The sequence below is a fragment of the Amphiura filiformis genome, chromosome 20, assembly GCF_039555335.1.
Source record: "Amphiura filiformis chromosome 20, Afil_fr2py, whole genome shotgun sequence".
NCBI classification, from domain to species: Eukaryota; Metazoa; Echinodermata; class Ophiuroidea; order Amphilepidida; family Amphiuridae; genus Amphiura; species Amphiura filiformis.
The window spans coordinates 15,055,716-15,074,643 of NC_092647.1; the positions used below are offsets into that span (position 1 = coordinate 15,055,716).

Below are 18,928 nucleotides of genomic sequence, written 5' to 3' on the forward strand. Positions count from 1 at the left end.
AGGACTTTTTATGTAGGCCTGTTCATTTTTGTCAAGATAATTTTATTATCTCGAGATAATTTCCGAAACAATTTTGGACAAAGCTTCTTATGGTATTAAAATGTATCTACACCTCTGATTTTATCAGTTTACCTGGCTGATATTTCTGAAATCTGATCTGGGCTGAGATATTTGGGTTGAAAAAAGTTGTTTTGGGGATTTTTTGGCCAAATATGTTGATTATTAAAACAGCTATAAGTTTGAAAGTATGGTAAATAAAGATAGTGTGAACTTTATATTTGCTATGGAGAATACTACACCACATTTAAGCCATACTGCATTTTAGAAACGCTTGCTGTTAGAATAAGAAAAATTTTAATGCTAATTTATTGCACATTCTAGGGAAGCGTGGTTACCGCTTTTAAAATAACCGAGTGAGAGGGTTTTCAAGAAAATATTTTCCTGTCAAAACTGAAGCATCCTCTGTATAAAAAGAAAATATGAATATTAACTGCACATCATATATAACGATTAAGTGATACCAATTGTGGCACATTTGATGTTTATGAGGCAGAGAATTTTATTTCAATTTTATATACGCCAAAATATTTTTGAGCGAGAATGACGATAGAAAAAAACGTTGAAAATTCCATGTATAAATTACACAAATGATTACTGTTTCGTTTTTATGGTAATCTAATCTTTTATTTCCTGAAATAAAATTATGGGTCTAATGTGGATTAATTGTATAATTGATGAAAACATCGACGTGTATAAAAGAAGCTACAAGAAAAATGGTAGGCCATGCCACATTGATAATCTATGCTTTTAGTATAGGCTACGGCGAGTTCGTATAGCACGTGTGAATCAAAATCGATATACTATTGTGCGTGTATAGCCTCATTTATTGTCCTATTTCTGTTTATAAAACATGTAGTTACATGTATCAACAATTGAGCGCTATTAATACACATTAATGTTTTTAAACAAATAAAATTCCAAAATATGGTACGTTTTTTGTCTTTGCTTGTCACTTGGTATGTTGAAGTAATGAAGTTGCAATTATATTTTAAAATTTTCATCATGACACCATCAAGCCTGATAGTCGAGCGGTCTAAGGCGCTGGTGTTATGTCAATATCGTATAGGAGTACATTATAGCGGCTCAGTGCAGTGTGGGTTCGAACCCCGCCTGCGTCTCTATCAAAATAAATTTCATTTATTTTTTAAAGTTTCATATTATGTTATAGGGAAATGTGGCTGGGAGAATGTATGTATGGCGAAGAGTGGTGTGGGAGAATACATGCCACATGTCACATGTCAATTATGTGTAGATTTATTTTTTAGAACTAAAAACCCCCGGGGTTTGGTTTTGGTAGGGACGTGCCGCTGAGAATTTGAAAGTGGACCCATAAATATACCAATTTTTCAAGACATTTGGACCCATTTATATACCAAAAGTCACAATTTTCGACCAAATTTAACCCAAATTGTCTTAATTTTTACCAATTTTCCCAAAATTTTGGGAAAATTTTGAAAATTTTGGCTAGATTAAGAAAAAATTGGGCTATTTTCCGAAAAAATTGAGAAAATTTTGAAAAAAGGACCCATTCATATACCAAAATAGGCTTTGAAAAAGGGGTCATTGCTATACCAGAAGGCTGAAAATGCTACCCATATTTGCGGCACGTCCCCATATGGTCATTTGTAATGAGTACCCCCCCCCCCCCGGGTAAAAACCTTGTATCTTATGTGTTTTTTGATATCTTTTTTGGTGACAATAGTTTTCACAGTAGATTTCAAATATTCTATTGTGCCTATTAAACCATTAAATATTGTTTCTTTTATGATTAAAACTATTAGACAATAGTGTGTTTATTCCCGGGGGGGTCACTCCCATTGTGGCCTGTACACCATCCGCGATAATGAAAACGCATAAAAAGGGCCGTTTTTCGTGGGTAGGCACGATACGCACGTATCGCGTTTAGGGTGTCAAAAACATGAAAAATTGGAAATAAGGGTAGCAAAATTGCAATTTCTAAATACACAGAAATGAAATTTAGGGTATGAAATTTGATGTTAGGAATGAAATCCCTGTTTAGGGTGTCGTTTTAGCCAAGGGTTAAATCCTTGTTTAGGGTACTTTTCAAAAGTTGATTATCGCGGATGGTGTACAGGCCACAATGGGAGTGACTTCGGGGTTTATTCCGTCAAAACAATCACTTTAAGTATAGCTTGTTTAATATTTTCCAAAATTTGGGAGTTCCCTTGAAAAATGATTCCCGAAAATGGTCACTTACGGTAAAATTCAGGGTTCTGACATTCTTGAAATTTGATTGGAAGATGCTAAAGAATGATTTTGCCCTTATTTTGTTCACAATTTAATAAGCTGGTATTAAATTAATTAAAATGGTAAGCAATTTTTGGCACACATTTATGGGGCACCTTTTAAATAAAACAAGCTCTAAAAAGGCTTAGGAAAACAGTATGGAAACGCTTAAATATACATGTATCTAGACCATTAAAAGTTTGCATATTGGGATCCCCAAAATCTGGCATGTGCAAAGTTGGAGCAAAGATTTTTTGGCAGGCCGAGAGGGGGGGGGGGGGGGCAATTTTGGCAAGCCATTTGGAAATTTTACCCACCCCCAGTTTGATGATGAAATACATGTAGCAAATGTTTGCAATTTGAGGGTGTAGCTGCCCATCTATAGTTTTTGTGGTTTGATATATTCTTTGTAACTTTGAAATTTGAAAACTTTTCACTGTTTTTAGAAGTACATGTTGTAAAGGATCACCAGTTTCTTATCTACCAACAAAAGGGCTAAGATCGAGTAGGGATGACCAATGAACCATCAACTTGATTAGAACACTCCCATAGACATGCAGGGAGCTCAACTGTGCATTACTTGCACAGACATTTCTAAATTGAGCTCATTCTTTTATTTTTCATAATTTTTCTGTAAAAATTGGGGATGTTAATGCCAATTATGTTTTGTAACTATCTTGCAAATTACAGCAACATAACTTATTTCATTTTCCTGTAAGTGCGAGTCAAAATTGGTCCATCGCCACAGTGCGCTTAATTGCCAGTGGCTGAGTTCAGCACTGCTCAAGAATGGCACAAAATATTCATGTCAATAAGATCAGGTGAACAACGTGGCCTACTGAGCTGTAATTTGGCAGAGTTGCCAGTAATACCTCTATCATACCCTCTGTAAAAAGGTTACAAAATTGAACAAGTAGATCTCTAGTTACAAATTAAATCACCAGCTTCCCTTTGGAATTTCCATACTCCTATCGAATCCTGAACATAAATGTGAAGTTTCGTGCTCATTCGATGTATTGTTCACCTGATTTCAACCCTAAACGTTTTCTTATATTTAGGCCCATACCATCTACAACTTGCTGCTGGCTATACCTTGTTTAGAACTTTCAAAAGAAGTACCTGAATGTGCAACCATAACTGTTTCAAAATAGCCCGCGAAAGTCATGCAGCTAACTTCGAGGTCATGCATTGAATTGTATTGAATAAGGAATACTACGGAACCAGCACCTTTTGTTAGAAGTCACACATGAGCATGATGAGTGAAGTGGATAACCTCTATTGTTGTGAATGAGTCAATGACCTTCAATGACACTTAAGATTTTCTTTGCATACACCTACTAATTGGTCATATCAAACCCAATAACATTGACATTTTGGTTGTGAAAAAAAAAGTTCACCTGTACTTAGTGCAATTTTGATTTTGTGCCATATCGGCCATCTTGGATGATTTTTGCCAAATGTTCTCTAAATGCATGATTTCAATGCCTCGGTTTAAAAAAATAATTTATGCCATTGACTAGTAAAGTGCCATTTCATAAGAAACCCTTTGATACTTTCACAATATGTTGTTTCATGTTTGCATATATGTTAAAATAAAGAAATATATAAAGGTAAATATATGCTTATGCCAATTTTGCTCCCAATTGCTATTTTTGGACCTTGTCATTTCATTTCGTTCCAATGACCGGTCAGAATGGGAAACTTTGAAAATTCATAATTCGAAAAGTTTTTGACCGATTTTGACCATTTAACCACCAAAATACTTCTATTGATGAGTTCTATCCAGAAAACGATCTTTTGTAGCAATATGGGCAACATGAAATTTTGATGGTTATCCCTACTAAGAGCAACTTTGTTATTTGATTGTTGGTTGTGATTTTTCTTTCCTTTTTAGCCTTGAATGGCCAGCCTGGCTTGTGTATTTTACATCATTCTGGACCATTTTTTCTTTTTACGGACTCAAGCATGTGTCCCTTAAACCTATGGTAAACAAACAAACAAACTGTTTGAATATGTTGCTATAAGTTCTGTAGCTATTATGAGAAAGTCTATGATGACCTGTTTGACCTGATTTGGTCATCACCAGATTCCAAGATATTGTGTAGTGATGGACATACACTCCCTTATATATCGCATTCCGTGGGCATTGTGGGGCAAAGTCAGACACCAAATTAAACCACAACAAAGACAAAAATATCAAAATTTGACCATTTTATTGAGTTCAATTAAGCAAGGCAAGTATTTTTGTTCTTTTTGTATTAAATGATGATCATCTACAACATTGGAAGAATAACATTATGAAACAACTTCACCCGATGGTGATAGCACAGTAGGAATAAAAGAACAGGAAATAAACATATAGATTAAATCACATATTCAGACCCCGATTCAAAATCTCTTCTATTTTTACAATGAATAAATGTGTTTAACTTCATATCATCATATTACACTTTATACATTAACTTCATTAGTAATATGTTGTCATAATCTTGTTATCAAAAACCATCACATATCAATTTCTCTCCAATTGGCAGGTGTGTATCCCGGGGTGTTATCTTTAATATGGTTCCAAGTTTGGAAAGGAGGACTTTTCTGGTACAAGAGCATAAAAGTAGTCTTTTATACAATAACACAACAGCTGACTTTTTATGACCATGCAACCAAAATTATCCAAATGGGCTATTCCATTTAAAATCCACATTCCCCCTGTGGAAGATTTTGGAAATATGTTCCACAGGGGGAGTATGAATTTCAAATGGAATGAACTCATCAGGCAGATCCATTTGAATTTCATGCACCCTCTGAGAAAGATATTCAACCTGAATCTTCCACAGAGGGAGGGTTAGTTTCAAACGGAGCTGCTAATGTGCTCATTCCAATTGAAATTCATACTCCCTCTGTGGAACATATTTCCAAAATCTTCCACAGGGGTAGTGTGGATTTTAAATGGAATAGCCTATTGCAAGGGTGCATGGAGACACTTTAAGCTTAGACCGGGGCTTAGACCCCGGGTTGCGTAGCAGTACCTGGGTGCACAGTAGTCAGAATAGCCTTCAAATATGCAAGTTTTAGAAACAGATCCTGTGGTGGGTGTGCAGGTGTTACACGCCTCTAGATATTATACCCCACCCCCAATTTTGCCTTTTTATATGCCACAACACCAAAAGGATGACCCATCTGTTCAAAAACTTCATCTCATTGTGGCAGAGCTTAATTTTTAATTGCCATTTTGAAGAGCAGATGTACTCCCACTGAAAAGAGTGAACATTTTAGATTGTCAATTATTTGACACATTCATTGAACTTGCATGATTTTTGTTTAAATTTGCTTTTTGAAAGAATTTAAATCAGGGCTGTAAGAAGGTTGAAAAATCTGGGATGGCCATCAAAATTAATGTGGAGTGGCCAAAACACAAATGCCAATATTGAAGTAAAGCTGTAAAGAAAAACAACACATTTCTCAAACAGTAGGGCAGCCATCCCCAGCCTGCTATGGCACTGATTTACAGTGCACAAAAGTGCCTTTCTATGGTATTCAAATACATTAAGGTGCATTATTTGAACTCCATACTTTCTCAAAATAATTAAGACCTAGGCCTAAATGATAAGAAACCGGACAGCCTATAATCATAAAACAATAACTTAAGACTACTGCTATGTAGGCTCATAACTTGAGACTTAACTATTGTTCACATTTCAACATCATAATACAAGACAGAATAAAGTTGATTTTTATAGAAATGTGAAAATCAAAATGAAAACATGATAGAACACACAATTTATTTGCCCATAAAAACCCCATTGATTCCCTCGCACATATTGAAAACAATGACATATACATAGGAAGATTTAAAGACTACTATATGGTATAAAGTATGAACAGTGTCTATATAGCGCCAAGCAAAGTAAAATAGTTTACACATTTTCTCTGTACAAAGCACACATAACTTGTATTTCAGGGAAATGCTATAGAAATGATTTTATTACACTTATATAGTAAAAACTGCTAGCAAGTATATTACTTGAACTAAAATAATAACATAATATAGTGCCTGAAGTAAATTTAAGTGATATACTAGTAACCCCTTTGCCTAACTAAATGTCTACCAATAAAAAATCTATTTCTGATATGTATCCTCTAAATAGAGAATGCACAGCTGCAGTATGGTCTTTTCTTTGTTCAAAGATACTCATTGAGTATCTTTGCTTTGTTGAATATCAATATTAATTCTGGAGGAGCGGGTAAAAATACAAAGGGTTATTTGTAGTGGACTTGGTTTTGTAAGACACAGGGAAGATTTTCAGGTCTCTGATTGGTCAACTTCTTTCATTCAATGCTATTCAATTAATGGCTGACCAATAAGAGACCATATGTGATGGATCAGTAGCCTAAATAAGAATAGAATGTTTGGGATTGTTTATTTTGGTCCAATGTTAACATAAATTGCAGCAATGTGTCATGGCTACCACATCATATAGTATACTAACCTCTTACTCTTAAGAGTTCCATTAAGGGACAAATGCTTACACACTCCCAATTGTCATTTTGGGGGTAACATGTCCCCTAAATTGGCTCCAAATCTAAAATGTATTCCAGATAATGTATTTACATCACCCAGGAGCAGATCCAGGAATTAGAAAATGGGTTATATTATTGGGACTAAGACACTGACATTGGAGTACAAGCTGATTTTGCTTGTTATTTTCTGGGGATAGGTACTGGCACCCCTGAGTCTGTCCCTGTCACCCATCAAGGTGGGTGCAGGGTTGTAGACAGTGCACTGAAGTATCATCTGGTCTGGACATTAAACATTAAATATCTGATAGAATTGTATTCAAGATCATTTCAGAATGCTCCAAGACCATGTTTTATAGAATGGTCAGAACTTTGAAAGGACATAAATCTTTAGTTGGATTAGTTGGACCCATAATTCTTTAGTTGGATCCATCTTTAGTTGGACCCATCTGTAGACAGTGAACAATTTTAGCACCATGTTTAGATGGATCCACTATGGTTAGACCCATGTTTCAAAAGATTAACTCTTTAGTTGGACCCGTCTTTCAATGGACATACTTATATAACTCTTTGACTGGACCCATCTGTCAAAGAACATAACTCTTTAGTTGGACCCATCTTTCAAAGGATCAACTCTTTTTTTGGACCCATTTTTTCAAGAACATCTTTAGTTGGGCCCATCTGTAGGACTGAACAATTTCAGCACCATGGTGTGTCAAATTCTACACCATAAGAATGGGTATTGATTGGATATACACTCCAAACACATTTTGTAACCTCATTTCTGATTGGCTATATACCCCAAATACATTTTTAATCTCTTTTCTAATAGGCTAACTATTTCCAAGCTGTGATGGAAGAAGCAAAGAAAGATGGAAGAAAAGAAATTGGAAAATTTAAAATCATGACATAAAAATCTTGAACCTTCTTAGTACATATATTTATGCTTCGATATCAATACTTTCCAGCACTCAGTTTGATCTCCAAATGACAAAATCTTGGAGTTGAATTTTTTTTGTAACAAACCATGAAATAATACTGTATAATAAGAAACCCTGCAATGGTGCCTTTCTCTTCAAAAGAAAATGCATTTCACACAACTCAATATTTTTATTTTGAAAGAAATGTTGAAGCTATGGCTTTGGGATTTCATGTTACATATTTCATATTAAAAAAACAAAATACAAAACTGTTGATATCTAACATTTTAAGAATTGCATCACATATTTTTTTTTTTTTTTTATTTACAATGGTCACATTATATTCTCACTGAGAAACAAGATATATTTTTAAAAATATGCCTTACAAATTTGAGCTATATTGGCTTATCATTTACTGTACCTAATTCCAATACCATATTTATTCTATTAAATGCCCTGGGGGCATGCATTTTCGAAAGCGGGGTCTTTATCAGCAGTCCAAGAGAACGCCAAATATGGATCAGGAGTATTACATAATAATACCCTGCTATGACAATAGCTGCACTAGGTTAATGGTATAATCTCCTTATGTGGTTAGCATGGCTGGGCCAGGAAATCCACAAGGTCAGCCAATGTATGTACATGTATTCACATGTACCATATCTTTTACAATGGGTGATAAATTTCTGGTTTGTTTTATTTCAAAACGCAACATTCGATATTCTAAAGCTTGGTCCAAATCCAAGAGAAGAACCAACTCTAGTAATTTATGTGGTTTCAAATTATATCAGGCGTTGCCTTTTTGATAGAAATGGTGTTTGTTGATGTGCACAGTTTCCCATTAGATCATAACATGCTGTTGTACATCCAAGGTCAAAGGTCTTTTAATCCATATTTGGCGTTGTTCTGGGACTTATCAGAAGTGAATTTTCAACGAAAAAACTTGATAGGAGCGTTTAATAGAGTAAATACGGCATATTGCAATTTAAAGTTTTGGGTGAAATTGTCAAATATCACGGGCATTCTTTAATTCAAATTCAAGCATTTTGCTTTACATAAAATGTGACTTACATATTTCACAGATGACTGGCAGCACCAAGATTGTTTTTCCGGGGAGGCAAAATAAAAATTCTACTTTCCTTAAATCGGGAGATTTTTGCCCCAAATAGGGCAAATTTGGTGCAAAATAGTGGATTTACTGTGATTTTTTGTTGGGGGGGGGAGGGTATAAAATGCCCCATATGGTGCTGCCACTGACCAAGATATACTTTACATTGCTTCTAAATTTCACCGCACTTTTATCTGATACTCTCCATAAATAGATAAATAAATATATGTATACAAAACAAATTACATTTATCGTAAAATTAGTGTAGTCCAATTGAAGCCATTTGTGGGCAAAAGTTTTATACAAAATTTGGGACAACATTATTTTGTCCCAGACACCAATTATAGTACCATATAAAAACAAGAAAAGATTGCACTTTATATAAGAATGTGACACAGGAATCCAATCAGGTCAAACATGGAATATGTGACATTGAATAAAAAAACAGGGCTGTGCCATTACTTGCTTTCAGTTGACAGTGTTAGCAATAAAATGGGGAAACCCATGAAAATTAATGAGGGTCCATAGATTTTTCAGATCTAAAAGGTTTGAATTGCCTTTGAAAATGTAGGCTTATTTTCAACAATGACTATAAATAATCATATACAATATGCCAGTATGTATAACAGTAGTGTGTCCAAGGGGTGCTTTATGGGCTGAAGCCCCCTGCACTGTGTGTAAAATCACAGTTTTTTAGCCCCTCTGAGCTCCCCGCAGGAACAGATCCTGGACACGCCAGTGTATAAATATGTCAATTTTAAAATTTGACTAAATGCCAGTAAATTTTCAGATATAAGGGCCCATTGCTATTTCCAGTAATTCTATAAACTTACCGCAACTACTACCATGCAATCCTGACATTAGGATCACTCATACTGATATATAATGGTTACCCATTGTCTGGTGGACATGGCCCACCATGCATTTTTAAAATGACAACAAAAATCTGCATGGCATTGGCATGTAGATTGGCACAGCCCCGCCTGAATGCATGCAAATTAGCATGTCGTATGTAAGAAAATGAAAAATAATTTATTACATTACCATAGTTATGCAAGAACTATGTTAACTTGAATGGAATTTCAACATCAAGCTTGATATTGTAGTAATTAAATTTTCACAATTCTCTCCTTAACCCCTGAGCACCACCTGCCTATCTAACATTGCCTCTGATTGGTCAATTATGTGATATCTTCACTTTAATCACCAATCAGAATGGAGCTTTGCAAATAATTCACCCCAATGTTTTTGTGTGGTGAAATTATTCTAACAATGTTGATGATTGGTCCAATTGATAATGAAAACTTCTTTTTGGCCAATCGGCAGGTAGTTCTCATGGGGTTCAGTTTGACCTCAGTGGATTCAGTTGTGCCATGAAATATTACAAAAGACTTACTGCTCTGACATTTAAAATCAAGAAAGTTAAATTATAATAATTTCAAATAAGAACATAAATAATGTAAAGCATTAGACTATAAAATTATATAAAATTTAAAAAACAAGATGTTCAACTATACTTTAAGGATAGAACCATGCATGCTGTAACTTGCTTTAGAGTATTATGACAATAAACAAACAACATACAAATAATGCAAAAATCAGTCAACATTGAGAGCAATGAGCCTTGTGCAATACTCAAATAAATAACAAATTTAAAATCAAAGGTAAATTATATTAATACTATTATTCATTTAGTTTATATTCATATGTACAGGGTGGAAAATTACTGGTGATGATTCTGGACTATCCCTGTAACAAATGATACATGACAACCAGTACGATCCCAATTTACTATATACAAAACAATGTGCTGTTTCGTTATACCAGCACACTTTCAAATATAAAAAACACCAGACATCATGGAACGTCAAAAAAATGTGTACATTAAATTTAGTTACAATGCTGCCCAAACTTAGACAGGTGAATGCTGCATATGTAAATGAGGCTTATGAATATGTAAACGAGGCTTATGAATATGTATATGATGCTTATAAACATGGCGGCACTGCAACAAGCTTTACAGGACAACTCTGTATTAATATTTTAGCGTTTATCTTCATTTTTAGTATATCTGATAATTATTCAGTGCCTGTTCGATGCAGCCAATTGTCAGTCAAATAATGATTTTAAATTTTTTGTTATAAACATGAAAAATAAATTTGCCATCTAAATTTACAGCCTGGTATTATTATTACTGTAACAATCAAGTGTTACAATGCAAAAATATTTCAATTAAAATATACCCAACCCTTGCTTTTTTTGTGTTATTTTTTAATAAATTGTCTATTTGTGTGTTTTTATTTGGAACATCAATTTATTTCATTAGTACTTTTTTTTCAATTTGGATGTCTTAAAACTTGTAGAAATAAATATTATAATTCATCAAATAAAGGACATAATATAACAAATTTCCATTCAAAATATACATAATGTACAATGTGAACATTTTAATGAATAAAGTATCAAAATGACTAAAGCCATTACATCAATCATAAAGCAGTCATCCTGGGTCAAAGGTCAACTTCTCCATTATATCTTTTCTTTGCTGTTTCATCCCAGTAAATAGCAAAATCATCTGTTGTAGGTTCTTTTTTCTTAGGTTGTTCTTCTTTCTTTCTACAGCTTCGACTGAAAATTAAAGAAAACAAATCGTACATATAGGCATTAGCAGAATTAATTCTAGATGCTTTGTTATTTCTCTGTCTAAAAATCACCATGGCCTATACATTATCTTCATATCATATTTTATCTCCATGGTTTATTATCTAAATGGCTTACTATCTCCGTAGTCTGGTTTATTAACAAGTCCATGGCTTATTATCTTTATGAATGATAATGGCCATGAATCAGTATCACGATGGTTTGTTATAAGCCCATGGTTTGTTATCTTTATGAATGATTATGACCATGGATTAGTATTTCCATGGTTTGTTATGCACATTATCTTTATGGTTTATTATGACCATGGATTATTACATTTATTGTTTGTTATGCCAATGTCTTATTATGTAAATGTGGCATTATTATTTCCATGACTATTATGTTTATGACTGTTTTGTTATGCCCATGGCTAATTATTTCTGTTTGTTATTAGGCCTATAGTTGGCCTCATTAGTGCCAATCTGGCTTGAAATGTGGGGGGGGGGGAACAATCAGCCTGAATTGTCAAAAAGTGGCTGAAAAGAACAAAAAAGGTTCATTTTGCTGAAAGGCAGGGGGACATGCCCCCTGGGATTGACAACCATGGTTGGCCTTATACTTACCAAGCACAACAAGAAGCTATTATAAGACAGAGTATGAAAACAATGAAAACACCACCGATAGCAAAAGCCCACACTGGTATTGCACCTGTAACAAAGAAACAAAAATTAAACAATTATAGACAATTTCAAGGTCTTTAAGCTATGTTTTCCTTGCCATTTTTTTTAGTGTACCCTTATATTAGCCCAAAGTTAATTTAAAAAAGATACCCTTAGTTTATACAAATGATGATTTTGACACCCTTAGCACAGACCTGTGCTGTAGCCAAAAAACAACAACAAAAGGCCCTTATTCTGCACTAAGATCACCAGTGTGTCCAGGATATTTTCCTGCGGGGGGCTCAGAGGGCCTTTCAGAGTTATGTGGGGGGGGGGGCTTAATGGCTAAAATTGCCAAAAAACGGCTCATTTTACATGATTTTTAACTAAGTGCGGGTGTGCTTTAGCACCCAAAGCCCCTCTGGACATGCCACTGAAGATGCCTACAACTTTGGTTCTGAATGCATCATCTGAAGTCATCATTGTTATATCCACTTTTCGAGTTCTGTTAAATTGTGACCTATTCACACTTGTAAAAAATATCAAATCAAATTGATTATGACTATTATCCAATGTAAATGAGGAATTTGACATCTTCAATTCAAAACAGAGCTAAAAAAACAAAACAATGGGCTATTTCAGTAGAAATGGAAGACAAAACCTTTAGCTTGCGAGTGTGAATTTCAAATGGGGTTACCTAAATGGGTGACTCTATTTGATATCCACACCCCCTGTGGAAGATTAAAGACATGTCTTTCATAGGGGGTGTATGGATTTCAACGGCAAAAGCTCATACTTACCAAAGACATTTTTCTCTGATGGTTTCTCATCCTCATCAGTCTTTTTAGGATCAGGTTTGATATTGATCACTGGTCCTCCACTACCGCTACCATCAGATGGGGTTTTCCTGTATGGGGGCATATCAGGGTCAGGGTCCTCAATCTTTGGCATCCATTCAGGATCTGAACAATCACTTAGTTTACCTGTGAATTCACTATGGATTGAAATTAATATGAGAAGGAAACAATGATTATAAATAAGATACATTTTAAGACATACAGTGGTACATGACTATAGCGGTGCTGTATAATAAGTATAGTAGGGAGGAAGGGCTACCAGCTCAAAATTATGTTTGTACCATCAATTATATAAATTCTATGATATATCTCCCTGATTTTTTATGATCCGATTCCGCAGTCCCTCTATTCAGAACTGTAGTGGATAAGCATTTTTTAGGATTACATTATTTTAAAAAGAAACATTTTGTGTGTATTTCAAGGACTGCGATATTCACCTTAATTGAGAGTGATTAATGGATAGGCCTACAGTCTGGGCTACTTTACTCTGGTCATACGCTCCAAATTCCATTTGTGCTGGCATTAGAAATACCTTGTAAATGTTGGCTAATTTTTATACCAAGATTTTATCCAATACACAATGCATTACCAGATTTTCTCAAAGCACCGCTTTTCTCCAAATTTGGATGACACAGCAACTTCAAAAAGTCTTACATGTACTATGATGCAGTATGACTGGGTATAGTACGTCCCATACTTACAACAGAGTCACATGCACCTATACATTTACAGTCAGTTTTGCAAAGAGTGTAAAAACAGTTCCACTCTATCCTGACCATATCTAGGATGCTTTCTGAAAGATGTCAATAAACACTCACCTAAATTTGGGGTCATAATTTTTCGTACATTCGCAATCACCAGTTTGTGAGCAATATGAGTGAGGTACAGTACACAGAGGTTCACATATAGCATCTGAGCTTGGTTTATCTTCTATTGAGCACGCACCTGTGAATTAAAATGGATGACAAGGAATACACACTGTCATATCATACTAGGCAAACAGTTGCTAGCTCTACCAGCATAGTGTTTCTCTCTCAGAAAAAAGTGATTAAGCAGAGAGCAACATGGTCCATTGGTGAAAGTCTTTGACTCTGGTGCAAGAGGTCCTGGTCTGATCCATGGTAGGGACAAAATTCATATTCAATTCAGCATCGAAGTGGAAGTGGTTACATAAGTCTCTTGGTTACCAGATCATGCTATTTTGGTATGCCTTTGAGTGCCATATACTTTGTGTGGTGATCACTTTGATTGTGGTTCACTACTCAAGCGAGTGAACCCGTTGACATAGTAACATTATGTAACTTCGATACTGAATTGGATATTGTGGGGCAGATGCAGTAGATGACCAAGACCTCACAGCTAATTCCTACAATAGCACCACCGTTTGGCTCGAACCCACAACTCTCCGGTTATAAGTCATAGCCCATATCCATAGACAACCATGCCGTCCAGAACATTATAATGATACATGAAAGCACTTACAACATCCTTGCATCAATTTGGAAATGAAATATGGCACGTACGGTGGCCCAGCAAGTAAGACTCAGACTCGCAATTGTGGGTTCGAATCTTTACAGTGCCAACATGTTCTGCACTTGAGCAAGGCACTTTGCCTCACCATACCTAAGGTGTAATGGGGAGTTGTCAGGGGATAATTACAATTTCAAGTGCTGGGAAGAACTGTGCTTCCGATCGGTTGTGCCCTCGTTGATGCAAAATGATTCTGATGTTTCTTGGTGGCAGTGGAATAAAAATGCAGTAACTGTGCTCGAACCTGACCAAGGTGAAGTGCATGTTACATCACAAACATTTAAACAAATTTGAATGAAACTGCTTACCTGTGACATTGAGTTTATCTGACCTTTGACACCACACATCTCGGTGACCAAGGATCCATGGGCCCATTTCCCATGTAAATTGGTAGCATGTGTTACCTGAAGAAAAGGAATGATATTAAATTAATAAAACCACTAAAGTTCACCATACAGACAAAACCCCGCACACTTTCTACTTGTTAAGACCTTTTAGCTTTTTCCTATCTAACTGAGGACCCCTTGCGCACCCTGAACCAAACCGTGCAGCTGCTTGACTTGTTACTATCCAACCAAGACCAGACTTTACACCCGCAAACGGGATGTGGTCTTATATGTATTTTTATGCATTTTTGCAATACACTGGTAGGTCCTCAGTTGCATGTTGTCCTCGGTTACGCGACAAAAAAAAACCCTGTTCTTCAGGCAGATGGACTATTCAGGTAAGGTCAGTCATTTTTTAAAAAAATTGCAAAAGACCTTAAAAATCACCATAACCTGTAAATATTGTGAAATACAAAAATGTTGAATTTTCTGCACCTAAGAACCATGGACGTTGACCCTGTTTTACATAAATTATACACATTTAAAAAAAAAAAATTATACCCTATAAACTGGGAACTGATTTTTATATCACCAATAGGGGACACACTCTCAAAAGCATTTTAGGCTGTTTGCAGTTAATTGTACATCTTAGCTAAACGGGGATGGTCCCCGGTTGCAGTAACATCTAAAGTTGAAACATCAAATTTCATAAAAAACATCCGCGCATACGCACCCCTACCCGGCAATGACTTTACACACCTGTGATTGGTTCCCAATTGCATGTGTATGTGTGTGTCACCCAATTGACAGGCAAAATTTCAATAGTACCCCCATACACTTTTAAGTGTTTCAACACACACACAGAACCAGTTGCATGGCTTCATTTCCCCAGCTGAATAAAGAAAAGGAGTGCACACCCACATACATTGAGTGATTTCCGAACTTAATTTTGTACATTACGTTTTGTTACCGGGAGAGATTTGATCATGTCTCACCTCCGTTTTCAACCAAATCGACGGTAATAACTATTGTAGCAAGGGATCAACATTTATCCACTTAATTGCCTCAGGCAAAACTCACATCCTGGGAACCAAATACCACACAAGGTCATTTTTATGTAACTCATTGACCCATGTGTGCCATATACTGCCTCTAGCTATAATGACAGCCTGGTGATGTGGTCAACTCATTGACAGATATCAACCTCAGGAGGGAATTCAAATTTTGATCAATTCTCTTCAGGTAGTGAAACGTAATGTATGTTTGTTGGACAAAGCTTCCAGGAGACAACAAATCAAGATTTATTGATATAACTCACCATTACAAGGCCTTGTATTTATCTTATCTCCCGGACAAGTCGTGCCTTGATACGATTCTAATGCTGCTTTAGATCTTGCTTCTATACCTTCAGATCCTGGGAAAAAACAAAGTAATTATTGAAAAATTGAAATAATTATTTTCTGGATTGTCTGTTTTGTTTAGATGCATAAAGCACCAAACATGAGACATTAGTGAGCGCCCGTTCCCCGCACTCAGTGCATCCGCGGGTATTCATGCTTGCCGGTGAACTTTAAAAACACCCCTTTTGCATCTCATTTTGCGAATTTTGTGCCCTTCAACAATACCCATATTTTCGCTAAAACATGAATAATATTTCTAATATACCCTTTTCTGGCAGAAACGTGTAGGCTGCCTACAAGGCACAAATTGCACTAGCGCAGGCGTTTTATAGCCTCATTGATGTTATTATTCTGCAGACTGGATCATGTTAAAGTCAAAATTGAATAGGACCGGGAAGTAGGAGGACCTGTTGTGAAACTGCGATATTTTTGTAAAACCACAGAAGATATGATGAAATATTGCCTCTTCTCTGGTAAAAGCAAGAGAAGTGATATTTTGATGAAAATACCCTTTTTTCAATATCACGAACATGTGGTTTGAAAAAACACCCCTTTTTTTTGTATTTTGCGTTTTGCGTTTCTTCATCTGAAAACACCCCTTATTTCATGAAATTTTCAACGAGCATGAATACTCATGGATGTACAGAGTCACGGGGACCGGATTGAGCGGTTGATATCATGAGATATCACAGTAGATGGAATGTATAATAGGTGCGCATGAGACATGACCAATAATAATGATTCACTATTGTGAGTGGATAGCAGGAACAGCTTTAGAATAGCATAACCTATTCAAGGGGGAGCAAGGGGGCATTTGCCCTCCCAAATATTTTTCTTGCCCCACCCCCACCCACTTTTAAGGCAAAAAAAAAAAATCAAAATTACAAAATTTCCACTTTTTGCAACAATTTTGTGCATAATTTGTTGATTTTGCTCCCCCTGAAATTCACTTTGCTCCCACCCGAAAAAAATTCATAGTGCCAACACTGAACTTGTTTCTTACCAATTGGTCTCCCTTGATGACAGTAGACATGGCATTTACTCCATGGACTCCATTGTGTGTGTTGGCATTCCCCTGGGCAAGGGATAGTACATAGCTGTGTTCTCTCAAGCAACTCCATCCCTTCTTCTGTTACATTGAAGTTGCTGTTGTATGGTTTATTGCCAATGCAGAAACTTTCTTCTACGACAATGCCATCGTTTCGTGTACATGACAGATTGCGTGTTCTGATGCCCATACCACAGTCACCATCCTAAAATGGAATTAAAAAGAAACACAAATAGAATGATTATGTAGGACTTGTGATTTCCAGCTCAAATTTGATAAAGATTTCACCAAATATGAGAAAATTATTAAGTCATGGATTAAAGGGACATTCAGTCATTTTGCCAGGAAATAGATTTTTCATAAGCTCAATTCAAGAAAAAGGAATTGCCTGTGTATGATGACAACCCTATATTAAATGCACAACAGAATAAATGGCAAACATGCCATATTTTTGGAAGGTGCTCTATTTTACTTAAAAAATTCAGAGAGGAACCAGTTTTGAGTCTATTCAACAGCAGGATCAGGTTATTCCATCACAATATCACATTTTGAGTGTCAAAATGAAATAACTGTGTATCTCTTTAAATCTGTTCTGGTGTAAACTACAGGATCTAGGGTAACTTGTCACCATGCTTAAAATAGCAGGGGCAATCAGCATTTTCATTACACTAGCTCATAATTAATAGCCAAGTTGCAAAGTTTTCCCTATATTATGCCTGCAATATACCACAAAATGAGCATAAAGTCGCTAAGTTGGTAATTTTGAGATGTCCTGGCTACTGTGTTAATTGGTATTCTTTGTTTCACACGCACCTGTTCAAGCCCAAAGTATGTCTCTGTAAATGGGGGCACAATGGACCATTCAAGAAAGGACATACTACTGACTTGTACATGTGCGTGGCAAAAAAAGAACAACAACTTCCAACTTTATGCTCACTTTGTGGTAGCAGGTCACATATAGAGGTTTTTTAAACCACTTGGGGATGCTTGCGCCAGGGGTTGGGCTGCCAATGTGTAGGAACATTGAACCGTATCTTAAGTAAGCTTACCTGTGCAATACACTCAGACCATTCGGACATGACCCACTGGAAGCATGGCATTGCTTTACATGGTCTTTGTTGTTGTAATTGAGTTGAGCATGGTCTACCTAGTACTGCGGGTTCACGAAGCACCTTGCGTGTCCTAACTTGACCAACTGAAAACAATAATAGAAATGCATAAAGATGGTGAAATAAAGATGGTGAAAAACAAAGTCATTATTTAGAGCAATTCAAGTCAAAAAGAACATGTTATGTGAAATTAAGTTTTTGAACAGCTGGGTTACATGTTTGTGCAGCAAACATCTTATTAAAGATGTATCACACTTACACAACTATATGTCTGTGGAGACAAGAGCCCTATCAAAATACCATGCACTTACATTTCTGTCAGTTGCAGCCCTGACCACAGGCAAAGCCATTGAAGGAAACTAACACCATTAGGCAATAGAAACAAATTAGTTTGATCTTTCAATCGACCATCGATGCTTGATCGATCCTTATTATTTATGAAATCGATTAATTGACCATTATTAATTGAGATAATATATATATCTTTGTCTGTATTGATATTAAAAAGT

The 18,928-nt window shown here is 35.8% G+C and overlaps 1 protein-coding gene across 1 annotated transcript in view; it reads right to left on the minus strand.

Annotated features, from left to right (window-relative positions):
- Nucleotides 1-8,859: 8,859 nt before the first annotated feature.
- LOC140142142 (thrombospondin type-1 domain-containing protein 7B-like) overlaps nucleotides 8,860-18,928 on the minus strand; it is a 240,153-nt gene continuing 230,084 nt past the window's right edge. Inside the window, exons 22-29 of the mRNA XM_072164108.1 lie at nucleotides 18,360-18,505; nucleotides 17,266-17,515; nucleotides 16,181-16,276; nucleotides 14,845-14,940; nucleotides 13,825-13,951; nucleotides 12,950-13,143; nucleotides 12,114-12,198; nucleotides 8,860-11,478 (exon numbers count right to left, since the gene is read on the minus strand). Coding sequence (XP_072020209.1) covers nucleotides 11,361-11,478; nucleotides 12,114-12,198; nucleotides 12,950-13,143; nucleotides 13,825-13,951; nucleotides 14,845-14,940; nucleotides 16,181-16,276; nucleotides 17,266-17,515; nucleotides 18,360-18,505 — 1,112 coding nt within the window. The 3' untranslated portion in view covers nucleotides 8,860-11,360. The remainder of the gene's footprint in view (nucleotides 11,479-12,113; nucleotides 12,199-12,949; nucleotides 13,144-13,824; nucleotides 13,952-14,844; nucleotides 14,941-16,180; nucleotides 16,277-17,265; nucleotides 17,516-18,359; nucleotides 18,506-18,928) is intronic.